Genomic DNA, 19,566 nt, shown 5'->3' with positions numbered 1-19,566 from the left:
TAGCTACTGGTGAAGTAGGGCGTCTCTTCATAGATTGAGGACGCAACTCCTAATACAGACAGGCTCCAAGACTTGAGATCGACTCCACTGTTACAGGAAGGCTCTACTGCTAGATACCCGAAAAGGTACAAGCGGCCAGCTACCTTACTACAGAAAGACTCCAGTCAGGGAGACCAATTACAGAACAACGTAGAGGCTCCAGTGTTACAGATAGGCTCCATCTCCATTGCTGCAAGGACAATGTTTCTGGCAGATTGTTTGAGATCCAGACACTATCGAGGTGAGTAGACACCTAACCTAATATCTAACTTTCCTAACTGCAGTATTGTGTAAAACGAATTACCATTGACTGTATTCCGCTCAGACACCAGAATTGTTTTGGTACAATTTAGATTGCGACTGTTTATTATAATATGTATCGCCCTTACGACATCATAACCTTACCTTGCATGTAAAATTACTTGAATTGTATTGTGCAAATGATGCTTGATATGATGATTGATAAATGTCCTTAAACCGGTGTAGTAGGCTCAAACGACTCCCCCTGAACTTGACTCTAGTGACTAGGCTCACATGACTCCCCTTGCCAGGATAACAACTCTCCCTCTAGGCTCACATGACTCCCCTTGCCAGGATAACAACTCTCCCTCTAGGCTCACATGACTCTCCTTGCCAGGATAACAACTCTCCCTCTAGGCTCACATGACTCCCCTTGCCAGGATAACAACTCTCCCTCTAGGCTCACATGACTGCCCTTGCCAGGATAGCAACTCTCCCTCTAGGCTCACATGACTCCTCTTGCCAGGATAACAACTCTCCCTCTAGGCTCACATGACTCCCCTTGCCAGGATAACAACTCTCCCTCTAGGCTCACATGACTCCTCTTGCCAGGATAACAACTCTCCCTCTAGGCTCACATGAGTCCCCTTGCCAGGATAACAACTCTCCCTCTAGGCTCACATGACTCCCCTTGCCAGGATAACAACTCTCCCTCTAGGCTCACATGACTCCCCTTGCCAGGATAACAACTCTCCCTCTAGGCTCACATGACTCCCCTTGCCAGGATAACAACTCTCCCTCTAGACTCAGCTAACTTCCCTACTGGGCCCAAATGACTCCCCTTGTTTTGAAACAAAATTATTACAGAAAATGTGAAACATATCTTGTATTTAAAAGGTTTTCAACCCCTCTTCCTCATTTTTACAGTTTTATATTTAAGTGTGCAACTGGAATACGGACACCCCGCCGTCGCATATAGTGTATATCGTATATTAATATTGACGTCAATCATGGCCACAAACAAAATCGGTCTTAATCTCCGTTAATTTCAAATTGGGGTAAATGATAACATGGTTGTAGGTTCATCCGCCACTTGGCTCGGGGAACACGGAAGGCACATCAACCTGTACTCCGCCATGATGGGCCTACATCTGTCACACACCCGGGGGGCGTGGTCGAGCAGTCTTTGAAGCGTCACACTAAATTTCGCATTAGTTGAAACTGGATTCAACAATTTTTTAGCAACGCAGATAGCCATTACAAATCACTTTAGTGAGCGAAAAGGAAATAATAAGAACATATAATGGAGATCTCTTAGGCGTTAGTATGTTAAATATGTCACTTGTTTGCGCTAGACAAATAAAGTATAAAGTTCACTTTTTTACTTCCGTTTAAAGTCCAAACACACAGCCTTGATAGTACAGTTAGTCACAGTTAACACGTACAACGTTGGGAAGTTAAATAGTGAAAATAAATAGCTTGATAGTGCCGTTGATCAGTAGCACATTCAACGTTGAGTAGTATTAAACATTACAAAATACATAGGCTTGAAGTGAAGTTGGTCAATAACAGATACAAAGATGACTAGTGTTAAATAGTGCCAATACATAGGCATGATAGTACAGACGGTCAATAAAACATTCAAAGTTGTGTAATATCAAGTAGTGGCAACGCATGGCTTGATAGCGAGGAGAAATTAACGAAGTTATTCCATTTTGCTGGATTGCATTTTGAAAGACCTATGAAAACAAGACATGATAACGCATTTTCAAAGAAATAACCCATATGTTGACAAAGAATGCAGAGAATTAAATTGGTTCAAATATATATGCTCACATCTCCTTCTGAAATCAGGGAATGTTCAAATTCTTAATCTTTACATTGGATCCAAAAGACATTTTAGGAAACAAAGAATTATTTAACCCAAATGCTATTGACAACGTCAGCTCGGCTCTTACTTAAGACATTTTGGAAAAGTCCGTAATCACAATTGTTGAAGTGTGATCAATGTAATAGTGGATATGCAGTCAGATAGATGACAGACAGTGAATTTCGCAAAGCTCTTTCAAATCTCAAATCTGGCAAATCATCCGGGATGAATGGTCAAACATTGGTTTAATTATACCCATATACAAATCTGGCGACACCACAATTCCGAATAATTATAGGGGTATATATCTATTAAACGTTATAGGGAAAATATTTATATCTATTGTTGAAAAAAGATTAAGAATATTGACTCAATTGAACGAGATGTTATCAGAATCTCAAACAGGCTTCGGAGAAAATCACTTAACAACAGACACTATTTTTGTGCTATATTCCCCCTGTCATAAGTACTTACAAAAACACCTTTTATACTGCCTTCGAGGATTTTAAATATGCTTTTGACTAAGTTGATGGACAGAATCTCAAATATATTTTGTTACAAAGGCCTTCATGTATAAATGTTTCATTTAATACAAAGCATTGTTAAAATGCACGTGCAAGTGTGCAGAACAGCTATTTTTACAACTTCTAGTGGTATTTGGCAGGGTTGTATGTTACGTTACTGTTTATGCTTGTTATATAACTAGAGGCGAGTGAAACTCATGGAAAGTTTGTATGACGTGGCTTCAGTTGCGGTCAGTCTCTGGACAATGATTCAGTTGCACCCACAAAGGTATTCCCACGTTTGTTACATGAGGTTTACATCATATGATGATCACGGCCGTACATATTGGGTTTTTCATGTTAGAACTATGTTGTTTCAGACCGTCCATGCCAATGTTTGGAGTGTCCGAGAGTGTATCAATATGAAACAGTTGGATAAGAAAATGGATACTTCATTATTTCTGTCTCTTAATAATTCCTCTAAGTGCATGCTTGCTCCAGTATTGTATCTTACATCACCTTTGGTAGGAACAGATTTGGTTCATATTTAACAAAATTTCGTATTCCTGCCTATAATCCAAAAGTACGAAAATGCGTAATGGTAAAGTAGATGAAGACAAAAATATTTTAAAATGTCAAACTGTGATCATTTGGTAAGAAAGATGAGTATCAGTCGCAGAGTGTAGAACGAGGCTTATCCCAAATTATCACCACAACTGCCCTTACCCACCAAAGCTCACTGAACTGATGTGTTCAGTACTATAACAACATAAAGGTATTCCCCTTAAAAACAAACTAACGTCAATAAAAACTTCTACTTTATGATCCTTGTTGTTGAAACGTAATACACATATTGCGTATTAATTTTTATTGTAATTTTGTTCCCGTGGCCTCCAGTTCTGTAGTGAGTGAATGAATGAGTTGGGTTTAACGCCGCTTTTAACACTATTCCAGTTATATCACGGCGTGTCAGCTTAATGTTGGAGGAAAGCCCGAAATGATGCAGGTCTCAGACGTTTACCACTTCGGTGAAACCTAGAAACATAATCGGGGCGAACCGGGATTCGAACCCACAATCATAGGTTTCTGGCGTGCCCAAGGGACGCAACTTTGCACAGCGAATCGCGGCGCCTTAGACGACTGGGCCACCCGTGCCCCATTCCAATTCTGTAAATAAGGAGACTTCTAGATAATGATTGGGGAATACATGTGGATTAGTTAACGCAAAATACATGTATATTGCATGGTGTTGCGAATTTGACTTCAATAACAGTAACGTGAAAAGTACCTCATATATCAAATGTCCCACGCTGTGGAATGTCTAATCAATCATAAATTGAGGGGACACTAACACTGAAGACTATAGGATTAGTACACTTGCCGTTCTGCAGTCAAGTGACAAATGACAAATTTTATTTTAAATTGGAATTTCCGGCCTCGTGGCCCATGGTACTAAATGCAATGTGACAAATAGCGATGTGCCCAGCAACATCATTTTAAATAGAACGTAGCAATATCATTTATATACATGTGTTTCTAGATAGGTAGGTTTCTTTTTAAATACATTCGCAACCATTCAATATGTTTGACATCTTGCGAAGATATTAACTGACATTTATCTTTCGTGAGGTAGATGTAGCAGGGCGTGGAGTCATCCCACAGATGACATCCTTACCTCGTCAGCTTGCTGACGGGGTTAACCTCTTTGGTCATATGGACAAGGCGTCCGACTTCTGACCAGAAGGTCCTTGGTTCGAATCCCATCACGGTACTCGGAAATTTTATTGCCGCTACATAGATAGAGAAGAATGTTTTAATCAACTTTTTGTGGTTAACTGCATTAAAAGGACAAACAAGAAGGAAGTGATATTCATCTTTTATAAGCTGCAAATTGCCCCTTCATAAAAATGAGTGCATTAATATCCACTGAGGGACATTGCTGATTTTTTTAAATTGTCTGACAAGCAATGAAATTTACATGTTATTCGGACAAGGTCCCTTCTACCTGTAAGATGTGATACATATTGTTCAGACTGAAGAATTGTTTTGTAACAGGAGCACGTATTGAGACAAGGTGAGTTAGTAAATTTGTCGAGCCAAGTCCAGAACTGTATATTTTTACATCGTTTTACAAATTGATGAATAAAAAGGTATACTTTTCCACAATGTTGAGCAATCCAAACATAGGAGTACCCTGTCTGAAAGAACAGCATTCTGATTTTGGATACCCAAGTTATTTCACCATCGTCGTCAAATACTTTCAGCATTTCAGCATAACGCGCGCGTGGATATCGTTTTCGATCCATTCATAGCAACGTGTACACTTGTTTACATACATATAATGCCTGTCCAACCCCTTCAAACACAGTCGTATTTGAAACTGTTTCAGATACATATAAATAACGTTTGAAAAACGAGCTTTTAACTCTTTCGACAACTATTCGAAACCCCAGGAACAATACAATAAAAGAGGATCTCTCTCCGTATCAAAGATAGTCTCAACAGCGTGAAATGGTAATGACTGATATCTTTTAAGGAGTGAATACACAAGAAACGCTGCCTTTCTTGCCGGTATTGATAATGTCTCACACAAATAAATCTAGATGTAACCACCATTTCTGAAGACAATATTATCAGATTTAGCCATGTTAACCTCTGAGCGTCATTTACTACAAAACATATGAAGGGCATCCAGCCTTCTTTGCAAGCCAATAACACAATCATCAAGTAAAGATACATCATCAACAAACAACAATGATAAGATGTCATCAATGTCCTGTGAAACAAGTATGGATAAACAAAACTGGACTGAGCATACAACCTTGTCGTACTCCGCATGCAATTGTCTGCTCTAATACAAGCTTGAACTTTACTATACATACTACTTAATACATTATACATTTTACCATTCACACCCCATGAATGTAATACATAAAGCCGGTTTGCAGTAATCATATGGTAAACAATAGATTGCAAGTGATTCGTTGCAGTTTTTTAAATAGCAGTCCGCGTCAACTAAAGGACTACCCTCTCATCCAGATAAAAGAATGGCGGGGCTTGTGTCGTATACGATCAATTAATCACCGTAATAAGAATGTTCATCTGAACAGAGAGTGACTTAGTGAGTTAAGATTTATAGTCGGCAATATTTCAGCCATATCGTCTGAACAGAGAACAAGTTATGGAATTAAAACACCATGTCATCAATGCCATCAAAGTTAAATGTAAAAACAATATTTGAAACATACTTTAGCATAGTACAAACATTGTAAAAGAATACCCTTGGAGATCCGGGTTACAATAGGTCTTCAGCAACCCATGCTTGCCACGATAAAGAGGCGACTAACGGGATCGGGTAGATTCGATTATCTCCAGAGTGCATCAGTAAACAAAACAAACAGATCGCGGGAAGTAATGTTGTATTTTGTCTAGAATCGTTCATTTTTCTTGATGAAGTTGAAAAAAATGAAAGCATTAAGTCGTTGTTAAGACGCTCTATCTATGCAAACAATGCATCTCCCCAAACGCCCACAAGAAAGCATTTGATAAAAACAGTACTCATGGATTGTGATTCGATTAACAGCCTCTATCAGCTACACGTTCAGACGCCTTTTGTCCTGTGGTTAACACCCCAATCATACCCCATATCTGCCAAAGATTTAACAACCTTCAAAAATCCTGTACCAAAAAAGGGTGACACCAAATATAACATTTGCTACATTTGACCACTTTCCAAATAGGCATTGTATATTCATAGCTTTCGGCCTGGGAGCCGTTCCACTTTTACATTTACCAGAGCGGTACACAAAGACCAGACGGACTGAACACACCAAACTACTGCAATTTGTACAAATAAAGCATTAAATTGTTACTCAAGTATAAATAACGTGTTTTACTAACTTTTTTTACAGACTATTTTCCGGTTTGACACCGAAACTGTACAGGAATATGTGTTTGTATTGCTGCCACAGCCCAATTCATGACAGAAATGACTTTAAAACTTTGAAAAAAAGTATCCGCAAAACAAAGTTTAAGATAAAGAAGTCTGACATTTTTACTTCAGACTGCACACGTCTGTCTGCCTGCCCTCTGCTGATAACACGCACCTGTTATGTGGGGTTACTGCGGACACAGACAGAACCAAGCTGTGAGGTGATATCAGAGCGTCCTGAGGTGAACTGAGTGCTTTGTTCCTACGCGTCAACAACTTGTCTTCTGAAGACAAAAAAACATCGTGTAGTTTGAATAGATACGTCGTTCGCTAATCTGCGAGATTATGTTCGATTTAGAAACAGCACGTGTCATTTGACACCCCATGAAGAATGCACTCGGGTGCGTTATTGATTTTGTAACTTGGAAAATAAGGTAATCAAGACAGCATAAGAACATTTTTGTGTGGCGGTGTGGGCCCGACAATAACTGACATGACTTATGTGTGTGTGTCAAGGTTAACGGGGTTGTACACCACAAGTCACAAAGATATTATCAATGGACTAAACTGACGAGGTGCACGTGCAGCATGCTAACCAACAAAAGTTCGGATACAATGAACTGTTCATTCACACCCGAACCGCTGGAGAATGACAGACAGCATGCTTTACATTTGACCACATGATCAGGCACAGTGGCGAAGCATCAATAACGCTATCAATATATGTACGATGCTGCACCTACAGCATTTTCATGGTGGGACCCGTGAAGATCCGGGTTAGAATAGGTCTTCAGCAACTCATGCTTGTCTCCCCCGTGGGAGAACCGGGTTAGAATAGGTCTTCAGCAACCCTACTTGTCTCCCCTCGAGAAGATCCGGGTTAGAATAGGTCAACCCATGCTCACTGTAAAAGGCGACTATGCTTGTCGTAAGAGGCGACTAACGAGATCGGGTGGTCAGGCTCGCTGACTTGGTTGATGCGTGTCATCGTATCCCACTTGCGTGGATCGATGCGCATGATGTTAATCACAGGATTGTCTGGTCCCGACTCGGTTATTTCCAGACCTCCGTCATATAGGTGGAATATTGGTGAGTGCGGCGTTAAACAACACACAAACAAACAAACTACCTTTTCGCCCTCATATCAGGGGTCACTAAGCCCAGGACGTGCCTTGATGCCTTTTAAAAAAGAAGTTGCCTGCCACAAAAAGTACTTGCAAGGTGTTTTGTTTTAGACAAATCAGCTCATAGTTTTGGATTAACGAAATCTTTTTGCAGTTGAAGCTGAAACATATCTAATCCCAATACAAATAGAAATCCCCGTAACATTTCCATAACATACTATCACCGTCCGCGGGAAACCGGACCGGAAATTGACGCACTATACTGGCATCTAAATATAGTAACTTCCCGACTGATCACTGTCAAAACACAATGCAATGAGCATCTTCCGACTCCCAACAGAAACAACGCAACACAGTTACAATCACTGTTAAACAATAAAATATACTGCCAATTAACATCAACCATTATGACGTTATGGCATCTCGTACGGCGTCCCCCTAAACAGATAACTAGATTCTTTAATTAGTAACCACTCTGATACTAATAATCTAACAGCCTTGCGGATCATGAAGCGTCAACAGGCTTTAGATTGTCTTCCGTCGCAATGTAGGAGTATTTACGAGGGTCTCAGAGCTACAGATAAGCTGCGTTTTTGCGTAAAATACCCTCCAAACTATTCAAAACCAAATTATTTTCAATTAACTTGCGTACAGAAACGCATGCATTAAATGGAAAACTCATTTGTTTGAAAACATCACGCATGAATACCCAATGAAGCTTTTTCGGCAAGCAAGAACGGAGCTAATTTACGAAACACATTTACGAGCTAATTTACTTTCCGAGTCAAGCCTACATTTAGAACCATTATATTACATCCAAAACTTTACTTCCTTTTTTTAAAATCTCAAAATGTTTACTCATTTTGGGAAAAACCCAAAAGAGTGATGAACAGATGAGTGAACAAATATTGGTTACCCATTGACAAATGTAATAACCCAATAAAAATAGATATGTCGAGTAAAAACTCAATTGCTTAAAAAGTTACCTAGAGCTTCTCCGGCCTGTTGATATGTTCGGAGCTTCACATAGACCTAAAGACATTTGAGCATGTTGGAGGCACTTGCTCCCATTCATAGTCCTCTTGGGTGTCCATTAGGTTGTCCACTGTTGCCAAGACCTCATCGTTTGATTCGAAATGGATTCAGGATGGAGCTTTTCTTCGGTTTTGGAAATGGGAGAATATGATGGGTGTTCAAAGTTCAAAGCCATACTCGTGGATTGCAGCCATGGCTACGACTGATTTGTGCACTGGCGCATTGCCCTTATGCAAGAGCACACTCTCAGTTTGACCCATCTCTTAATTGTTTACTGTAATTGCATCAAAGCTGCAGCATAACTCCTTCCGTGTATTGTCTTTTGGAAGATGATGACACCCTCGGCATCCCAGAACACGGAGATCATTTCCTTTCCACTGATGGGATAGTCTTTGCATTCATTGGTAAAAAGTTTCTGGATCAGCTTCAAACGGAGCTAGATTATCACGATACCCGTAGGACTGACTGTTACAGGGTTCCCCCTAGACACCAATATCTGAGAGTCACCTTGACTCAGCCTATGCATTTTTGGGAGTCAAAAATATTTTTTGAGAGTCAAATGTTTTATTGTATGATAAATGAAATTTAAAGTGTTCACTGTTAATTTTACACTTAAAGTCTTTAGTTTAAGTTGACAAGTACTAGTCAGTGTACTCAGCTGATTGTACCACAGAGAAATAAAGGATATATGAATGAAAATCAAAGTTTGTTGGTTTTATTTTTTCACTATCTTTAATTATTTCACAGATCATAAAACAATTTAAAGTAACAGTAATGTCAGGACGAAAAAATAACATCAGTCTTAACTATTAAAATAAATTTCATGTTTAGATTATGATATAATATCACCAACTCATTCATTGATCAGTGAAGTTGAACTGAACTTGTGAAGCATTATCACATTTGTGTTAAATAGTGCTCAGTAGTATTTAACTACTACATGTACTAGTATCTTGGTCTACTTTCTCCTTTCTCTTGTTTGAAATAGTTCGACAGCTTTTCCAAAGTCAAATTGTGTCACTCGTGGCGGTCCTTGTAATCTTATGAACATAAGTCTGTTGAGTCAGTCGATTGCGTACAGGATTCTTTATGGCATTCTGAACACTGAACCCCCTCTCACAGGGCGCTGAAGAAACAGGTATAATGCACGCTAATATAGCTAGCTTCACAAAATCAGGATATGTATCTGCATCATCTCTGATGAGATGTTTACACAGTTGGTCAAAAGTAAACACACCCTTGTAGCCTCTAACATAATGTTTAAACAAGAGGAACTGGTTCAAGGCTCTGTCCCTCTGTAAAAGTTCTCCATAGTTTTCCAAAAGCTTCTCAAGCTGTTCCTGACCATAGGTGACAAGATCGTCTGGATATCTTGAAGGGTTGAGAAGCATGTCAAACGCTCCAAGATATCTAGATCATCTTGAGGGAACCTCTCTGACAGTTTATTCTTAAGAGATTTAATGTAATTGACACGAAGAGAATTAAACCTGTCTCTCATTGGGCCATTGTCAACTACCTCCACATTTTTGTAATTCGTCTTCTGCCCCTGTTGTGGAGCGCCTAGGTCTTGAAGGACAGTATTGACATGGTGTGATCCCTGTTTCATGGTTTCCAATGTCTCCATCGTTGCATTCACACAGTGTCTAACCGCAGACAAATTGACTTTGTCCTTTTGGAATATAAGGCTTAAAATCCCAATTACGGACAAGACATCTAAGAGTAAAGCCGTTACAAGAATGAACAAGGAGCTAGCCATGAAATTATGTAAGCCAACTGCTTTAGGATCTCGCACTGCATGTACATCTTCCAATGACATAATAATGGCATCATATGTCTGCATAATCATTTTCACTGCTGCTTCCACTGATAACCATCTTAGTGAGGTAGGTTCTTGAACCTGTCTTCTGTTACCATGTAACAGGTCTTGCCGCTCTCGTAGTTTATCATACTTCACAGAAGAATCTGTATAATATCTGTATAAGATGCCGATGTGTCTGTGATAGTCGTTTAGGTAGGGGACATCACGAGCTGCTTGTGATGCCGCTAAGTTTAATCTGTGAGCTGCGCAATGGACCTGCACCAATTTGGGATTTCTTCTTTTCAGCCTCGCCCCCAACCCATTTAATCGCCCAGTCATGACAGCGGCACCGTCTGTGCCAAGGCCCATTACTCTGTAGAAATTGTCATTGTTCTCATTTACTAGATGTTTTCTGTGAAGAAATTCGATCAGACTTTCCTCTATCCCTGCAGCAGTACAATCATGAACGTGTTCATTTCCAGCAAAACCAACCTTAACTTCGCCAGTGTTTACATCAACGTATCTAACATAGATAGCAAGTTTTTTTTCTACATTCACATCACATGTTTCATCTAGCATGACACCAAAGAAGGGACTGTCTCGGATAGCTTTGATTTGATTTTTTTCTAGCACATCAAACACACACTGTTCCATCTCGTCAACAATTCCGTGCTTTCTGTAAAAATTGTTGCAATTGCTAATCCCGTTTTCAACTTGCATTTCCATCAAATCTCCAAATGCATCTGACGAAATGTTACGTTTTGCCATCACATAAACAGTTCTTAGTTGTTTTACATGTGATTCGGTTTGTGCATTTCTATTGTCTTCCACAACATTCTGTACGTTTGCTTTCGCGGTTTCAAATTGTCTTTGCAATTCTAAAATCTTAATGGAATCAACATGATCTTTCGACTGTTCATGGCGGGTGAGAGTTGAATGTTGGTAATTTGTGCAGCCTTGCACAAAAGGATTGTTTTGTTTTGCATTCAAACAAATGTCACATGTCATTCCACCTGTCCCACGCTCGTATCTTAGCCACAAGAATTTTGACAGCCATTCCGTCCGGAAAACGCGACATACTTTCGGTTTCTTTGGACTAGCCGCTTCTGTGTCACTCACAGTACTTGAATTGCTTTTATCGCGTATCTCTTCCGTTTTCTTTGAAGACTTTTCATTCATGTTTTCTCTAAATTTGAGAAATTGTCCCAAACCAAGTTGTTTCTTTTTGTCGGCCATCGCGACACACAGAACTGTCAAACACAACGAATGTATTGTCCCCTCTGGGAAGCAATGGTTCAACCAATCAATAGCGCTAAATATTACTCTCTAGAGGGGTCAATGGCTTAATTTAGAATTGATATTAGGCCGGGGAAATCCCAAATAGCGAATCGACGTTGCGTTTTAACACTTGTAATATTTTCTGGTTGAATACAGTTTATTAGCAACAAAAAACACGCCCGAAGCTTTGTATTTAGTATATACCATATTTATTAGGGGCAATTAACTTCTGGATAAAATATGTCTCGTGTACAATACACGCAGGCTTTAGAATCATTTCAGGCGGAAATAGCATAACAAATCCGAATTGAATTACGCAAGTTAATCTTGGTGTTACACTATATCTGGTAATAAGAATGTGTTCTCTGTATATCTGACATTATGTTTGTCATCTATTATATAAATTTTATTTAAAATTTCATTCGATAATGTTTACCTAACCTTCGGCAAAATCGTGTGTCCCTATGATACTAACAACTTCCATTTACCCCGTTCCATAGGGTCCGCTTAACCACATACCATGACCGCATTACTCATCACACATTATTCACAGCACCAATGTTAATATTTTATTCTTTTTCGTTCTTACGAGTCTACACATGTAGATAAACATGTGAGAAAATATGCCCAAACGTAAAAAAAAAATCCATTTGCGTAGTTTTCCTTTGATTAGTATACATCACGTGCTGTCATCGAAGCCACACGATGTGTGAGTGTTACGATCACTTTAATGAACAAATATATTTTGTCGTGTATCTCACAGTCGCAAAGTTGTGTAGCATATCTATACAATTATGTGATACAATATGTAAAGCCCCCGTCTGTTCTGATTTTAGCGTTTGTCTAGAAACGAGAGAAAAGTCTGGTCATGTGATAGGCTATGCAAATTAGCCCGCGGCAGCGGTGATTTGCGAAGTTATGTTATTTCTAAAAACGACGATTAATTAAAAACAAGACATAACTTTTAAGACAATATGTTGTCTACGGAAAATGTTTATGAATAAGTTCAGGTAGGTAGTTGTAATATTTACAATCCAAAGCTGATAAACAAGAACCAGAAACCATATGCCGAGCGGATATTTTTTAATTGCGTCAGTCACGACGCAGTCATTTATTTCTGGACGTATTTTTCCTTAATTGAGAGTCAAATACGCAGGAATCCTGCGTCAGGGGAAACCCTGCTGTTATGTGGGAGCAAGGAGTAGCGAAACAAGTCTGTTGTCCCACATTAGTTTTAGAAAGATATATTGTCGTGAACCTTGAGAAAATATTAATTATTTCCAGTATGCTTTGGGAACGATATTTCTTTAAACAACCTTTGAATAGCAAATGGTCGACACCGTCCACTGATGTTCTTCTGTGTTTGATCTAGGTGGCACTGTAACGGTCATTTGCCTGGGAATGATCCTGGTGACCTTCACCTTGAAGTCTTCATCAAGGTCAAGAACGCAATTAAACGAGGTTCAGGAATACAAGAGGCGGGTAGCGGAATTAGAGATACAGCTGGAACAGGCATTGAAACAGATTCCATTTTCCACAACATCAACGACAACACCTAAACCTTGCCGCGATGATTTTAAAGAAATCTTTGAGAGAGAGAAGCGATATATATGTTCTCACGTGCAAGGCGGACTGGGAAACTTCATGTTTGCATACGCCTCGGTGTACGGAATGGCCTCAAAGGTCAACAAGTCGGTGGTGATCCAAAAGGATAACCCTCTCTTGAAGTACTTCCGGGTTAAGGCCAACGTTGTCAATGACCTTTGTATATGCAACACCGCGAAATTTGTCAACGAGGGTCGGCATTGCCAGTTTAATAAGGATTTGCTGAACTTGAGTGAAAATACAAATTATCGGCCTGGCTGGTATTTTCAATCATGGATGTACTTCCGACATGTTGCAGAGGAGATACGCCAACAGTTCAAGTTCAAAGACGATGTGCGTCAGAAGGCCATCAGTTTAATCAAGGTAATTTGACAAAATCTTTCTTTCAGAGATACATGTGCTACATAAAACTGTTTGTGGAAGGCAGATTAACGTTAAGTTCCATCACTTATGATATCAGTAGTGTGCGAGAGTATCTCTCGCAGTAACTGCGACCATGCTTTATATTCTGTCTAAAGGGGTAGGTCTCGCAGTGACTTGATGTCAATCACTAGATTGTCTGGTCCGGACTCGATTATTTACAGACCGCCGCCATATAGCTGGCATATTGCCGAGTGCGGCGTTAAACAACAAAACAAACAAACAAAACCATCTAATACAAAACTGATGACACCTCGATCTAATTTATTTCTGCAGTTGTAGCTTTGTATAAGGAACCAGCACAGAGGGAGGAAGACACGAGTTCTGCTCAATAAATGTACCCTACCCTCATTTTAACATAAGTCCGACTTTAGTGAGATGTCAGTTGGGTACCGTGATGTCAGTTTGTTTGAGGGATGTCAATTAAGTTGTGTGATGCTAATTGGGTTCCTAAGAAAGTCCCAAAAGAAAATATCCTACATTGTTCATCGTTCTTTTATAAAGAACACACACAAATCGGAGCTTTAAAATTTACAAAGTCTATGGGTCGTTTGTCCAACCAAGCACCTGTACACTTGAATTGTAACAAGACGAGCTTTTGAGTATTGTCTAGTTCTGTGTTCCACAATATGGCCTAAACCTTCTCCTTTGATGTTGTTTGTCTGTTTTTTGGTTTGTTGTTTAACGCCGCACTCAGCAATATTCCAGCTATATGAAGGCGGTCTGTAAAACACCGAATCTGGACCAGACAATCCAGTGATTGACATCATGAACTTTGACGCTTGCATGTATTTATTTGCTCATTCCATGGACACCTACTTCCCCTTTGATGATATGTAGGTGTCCATGTAATGAGCAAACAAATACATGCAAACGTCAAAGCATATGTTAGGAGAAAACATCATATCACATGACGCTGGCACAGTGAACCCCTGCAGTCCGGACCCTGTCATTGTACATGACCGATGCTGAGATCATCATTTAAGTAACCATGTACCAAATATTCATAAATTCATAAATTATTTCTGTTTGTTAGTTGTTTAACGCCGCACTCAACTATATGGTTGGTTGGTTGTTTAACGCCGCAGTCAGCAATATTCCAGCTATATGACGGCGGTCTGTATATAATCGAGTCTGGACCAGACAATCCAGTGATTAATTTCATGAGCATCGATCCACGCAATTGGGATCGATGACATGCATCAATCAAGTCAGCGAGCCTGACCACTCGATCCCGTTAGTCGCCTTTTACGACAAGCATAGTCACCTTTTTCAGCAAGATGGGTTGCTGAAGACCTATTCTACCCCGGAATCTTCACGGGTCTCAACTATATGACGGTGGTCTGTAAATAATCGAGTCTTTTTAGGAGGGACAATACTTTAGTTTATGGCCAATCCTCTGATTTGTTCTTGCCAAGAGGAAATAGATTTCATGACACGATCAGTCAAGGCAGTCGGTCCACAATTGCATACAGTTGCATGCAAGAGCCGGATAACATGAGTAGGTAAAGTAATGACAGCAGAAGGATAATACTGCAACAACATGATGGACTATGAACACATAGGTGGAACCCAAAGAGACATGAAGCCTATGAAACAAGATAAGTTTTACATAGGCGTGGTGGTTATTGTTTAATGAGTACATAGTAGGTGGATGGGATCAAATCACCTTGATTTCTGTTGATTGAAGGCCTGTGGTGGCGAATGTGGACTGCTTCTGTTACTTTTCTTTATTTACAGACCACTGTTCGGAATATTGCTGAATGCGGCGTTAAACAACAAAGAAAGAGAAATCTATGGAATCCGATTTTGCCCTTACGAAACCCAAACAGACCAGATTAACCAAAGCGTGACATCGCAACAATGCGATGTTTTACAAATTGTTACGTTGCCCTATTGACGCGCTTTTATTGAGATGTTTGTTTCTTTCAAAAATGCGATATTCCTATCTAAGATTATATTGTTATATGACGCTGTTGGCTCAATGGGAACAATAGGAACTGTATAATTCTTTGTCGAGTTTTTTTTATCCTCAGGCTGCACCTTTTTCAATGTTTAAATTTACGGTTCCAGCAACCCGTATCTGAAAACAATCTGTTGATTTTTTAATACTCTAACGCTCTGTGTGTATAAAGTTCCGAAAACTTATACTGCTGATTAAATAGAAAACAAATCAAACTATATATACTGAACCAATTAAAAACTTCACAAACCTAAAATTTTAACATTTTGACCAGTTTTCATTGTGGGCCCTTATTGTGTATTTAAACAGTAAAGGCCACGTATTGGGTACCACGTATTGTCTTCAGATAACACCCGTTTTTGTGCAGGTGAATCGATCAATATCATGTGCACAGCACTTTAGTAGCAAAAGTGTTTTTTCACGTGCAACTGGTCACGTGGCCATAATACCGCACGTGTTTTCAGCCATACTTGTAAGCAGTCATTAACAAAAAAAGTAAAACACAAGGAAACAAAAGTCTTTACGGCCATTTGTCATGCCACGCCTTTCAAATGTGCAACGTGAACGTGCCATCGGCATGTTGCAGACGGGAACGTCTGTAGCTGAGGTCGCAAGGACGATGGGTTGTAGTACACGGACTGTTTATGATTTACAGACGCGCCTACAGCAAACGGGTACCACCGCCGATCGCCCTCGGCCAGGTCGACCACGTGTGACGTCACATGCAGAGGATCGTCAGATTGTCTTACGTCACCTCCGTAACCGATTTTTGACGGCTACATCAACCAGAAATGAACTGTTTAGGGGTAGACTGAGTGCGCAAAATGTTCGAAACCGTCTGAGAACTGCTCACCTTCAAGCACGACGGCCATACTGCGGGCCGATTCTGACTCAATTACACAGACGTCAACGTCAATTTTGGGCACAGCGACACTTACGATGGACTCAGAGAGTTGGAATCAAGTCGTCTTCATTGATGAATCCCGATTTAATCTTCGATTTGCTTATGGTAGGGCGAGGGTGTGGAGGCGCCGCCATGAACGTTACGCCCAATGTAGTGTACAGGAAGTCGACAGATTTCGAGGCGGAAGTGTCATGGTGTAGGGTGCTTTCAGTGGCAATGCACGTTCCAGGCTTCTTGTCATCCGTGGCAACCTCAACGCTGCTGCTTACCGCGACCAGGTACTGGCACCAGAACTTCTGCCTTTTATGGCAGCACATGGACCCGGTTTGATCTTCCAACACGACAATGCCAGACCCCACACAGCAATTTTGACAAGGAATTTCCTTCAGAATGCGGGAGTCAACGTCATGGACTGGCCGTCAAGGTCTCCTGACCTCAATCCCATTGAACACGGAACAAATTATGGTTACCACCGTTAATTAAAATCCTTCTTTGGACATTAATAATTAAAAATTACCTTCTCTGATACATTTGTCCGTTGTATATCATATATGGGATTACTTTTAAAAATGTATATATTCCATGTAATGAGTACACATACAACATGATACTTCACCCTGGGACATCTCAAACAATTATTGTTGAAGTTTCCATGGAAACAAATGCACATGACACTGCTAAATGTGATAAGAAAATGTATAATAATGATCTTTAATATATGTATTTTTTTAATTGTTCACGACTGACCATTAAACAAATATCTCTACCATCTGTCTTTACATCAAATTCTTGATTAACACTCTCCCTATACATATAATGCCTTAAGATAATGGGTGGGGTCTGTTGGATGGGTGAGTGGGTGGCGGCGTTAAATGGAGTGATCAGCATGTTTGTCCAAAGCAAAATCATTTAAAAAGCAAAACTGAAAAAAACATTGAATATTCTTTCAATAAGCCCCACTTACGTACACCATTTTTGTAGCCTTGGTTTGGTTTTAAGTGCATCACTGCACACGCACGCGCGCTTAAACACACACACAATCACACACACCCATCTATATTTGCCAAGATACGAACCTTTCGTTAATAGTCTGAAATCCGTTTTTAGTATTACCCGCTAGCGCGGCCTGACTTTCCTCAGCCGGACTTCTGGCAATCCCAATACATTTAGTCCAAAACTGTTGTTTGCGCTGAGGTTCACTACCTCGCACAACTATGAATAAGCAACACAGAGTCAAAGGATGTATTCCTGTTTCAGGGCAGTAGAGAAGCATTTGTTAACCGACAAAGAGGCAGTGACCATGACAACGTGACGATTGTGGGCGTGCACGTGCGTAAAGGGGATATCACCAAGAACAAGCAATTTGTTGCTTACGGATATACGGTTGCCTCCCCGCAGTACTTCTCCGCAGCAATGACGTATTACAGGAACAAATACAACAGAACCTTGTTCCTGGTGTGCTCGGATCACGTCACGTGGTGTAAGGAGAACATTAACGGAAGTGACGTCATGTTTATGGAAGATAACTCATTCGAAGTAGATCTAGCTATATTAGCTCACTGCAATCATTCCATAATGTCCGTGGGAACATTCGGCTGGTGGGCCTCGTTCCTGGCTGGAGGGGAGACAATCTACTACAAACATCCGGCCAGAAACGGAAGTAGTTTAAGGAAGCAGTTTTCAAAGGATTACTCGGATTTTTTCTATCCTGGGTGGATAGGAATGGAGTGATTAACCACAACGTGCACGGATACGTGTGTGTTTGAGTGTGTGGGGTCTGTGTGTGTGTGATAGTTGGTGATTATGGTGCAGTGTGTGAGGTTGGTAAACTATGGTGCAGTGTGTAAGGTGAAGATCCGGGGTAGAAAAGGTCTTCAGTGACCCATGCGGAATCGGAATCGGGTGGTCAGGCTCGCTGACTTGGTTGATGCATGTCATCGTATCCAAATTGCGTGGATCGATGCTCATGATATCAACCAGTTGGTAGTTTATAGTTGGTTGGTTGTGGTGCAGTGTGTGGGGTTGGTGGATGTCCATTGGTAGTTTATAGTTGGTTGATTGTGGTGGGATGTGTGGGGTTGGTGGATGTCCATTGGTAGTTGATCAATAGGATGCACCAGCTTGTGTAACAGCAATGAAAGATAGAAGCAATAAACACTATATTTAAGGCTACTATGATAGTAGAATGTACATTTACGAACTTATAGAGTAGCCCGTTTTCGATTTCGTTGTAGCTGACATGATTTATTTGTTGAAACAGGTACATTTGTTGGTATTTTAAGAGAACAAAGACTGTGAAGAAAAGGTTGTATTAAAGAGGAATATCACTTTCTATGTGTATGTCCAATGATGTAATCAGGAGGGTTTTATCGATAAAACACGCCCTACTTCGCGGAAAGCACGTTTAACTTGTGAAGACCTTGTTAATGATTGGGACAGTGTAAAACGTGTCGTGGAATACTCTCACACAACTGTACTACTTACAATTATTCAGAAATATTGAAATATAATGTTGCCATTACAGGCTCAAGTTATATTGTACAATAACTGAAGTTTTGTAAGCATTGTTTGTATTTCATTGTGCAACCTGCACGTGTCAAATGTCTGATGGAACAGAAGTTTGTGAATAAACAGGCTGAATTTGTATTGTATTTTTTGTTCGTTTATTTGGATATTCCTTAATATCAGAAGTTTGTAAAATAATATCAATGGGATTGTACAGAAATTTGTCTATGTTCCTTTGTCATGCTACGAAATTTTGTAACACACCCCAGTAACGTGGTAAGATTGTGAAGGGATAAGATGGTAGAGTGGAAAGATGGTACTATGTTGATTTGTCATGCTACGAAAGTTGAA

At 40.1% G+C, this 19,566-nt stretch overlaps 1 protein-coding gene across 2 annotated transcripts in view; it reads left to right on the top strand.

Annotated features, from left to right (window-relative positions):
- The window catches only part of LOC124145594 (galactoside alpha-(1,2)-fucosyltransferase 2-like), a 55,546-nt gene extending 36,206 nt beyond the window's left edge, over positions 1-19,340 (top strand). For both annotated transcript variants that reach the window (XM_046515422.2, XM_046515421.2), the window contains exons 2-4: positions 97-280; positions 13,191-13,786; positions 17,968-19,340. In XM_046515422.2, the coding sequence (XP_046371378.2) occupies positions 241-280; positions 13,191-13,786; positions 17,968-18,441 (1,110 nt within the window). In that variant the 5' untranslated portion in view covers positions 97-240 and the 3' untranslated portion in view covers positions 18,442-19,340. The remainder of the gene's footprint in view (positions 1-96; positions 281-13,190; positions 13,787-17,967) is intronic.
- The last annotated feature ends 226 nt before the right edge of the window (positions 19,341-19,566 follow it).

This window comes from Haliotis rufescens, unplaced genomic scaffold, assembly GCF_023055435.1.
Source record: "Haliotis rufescens isolate VD_foot unplaced genomic scaffold, xgHalRufe1.0.p SCAF_8, whole genome shotgun sequence".
NCBI classification, from domain to species: domain Eukaryota; kingdom Metazoa; phylum Mollusca; class Gastropoda; order Lepetellida; family Haliotidae; genus Haliotis; species Haliotis rufescens.
The sequence above is the reverse complement of the archived record's forward strand: the minus strand, read 5'-3'. Positions and strand labels throughout refer to the sequence as shown.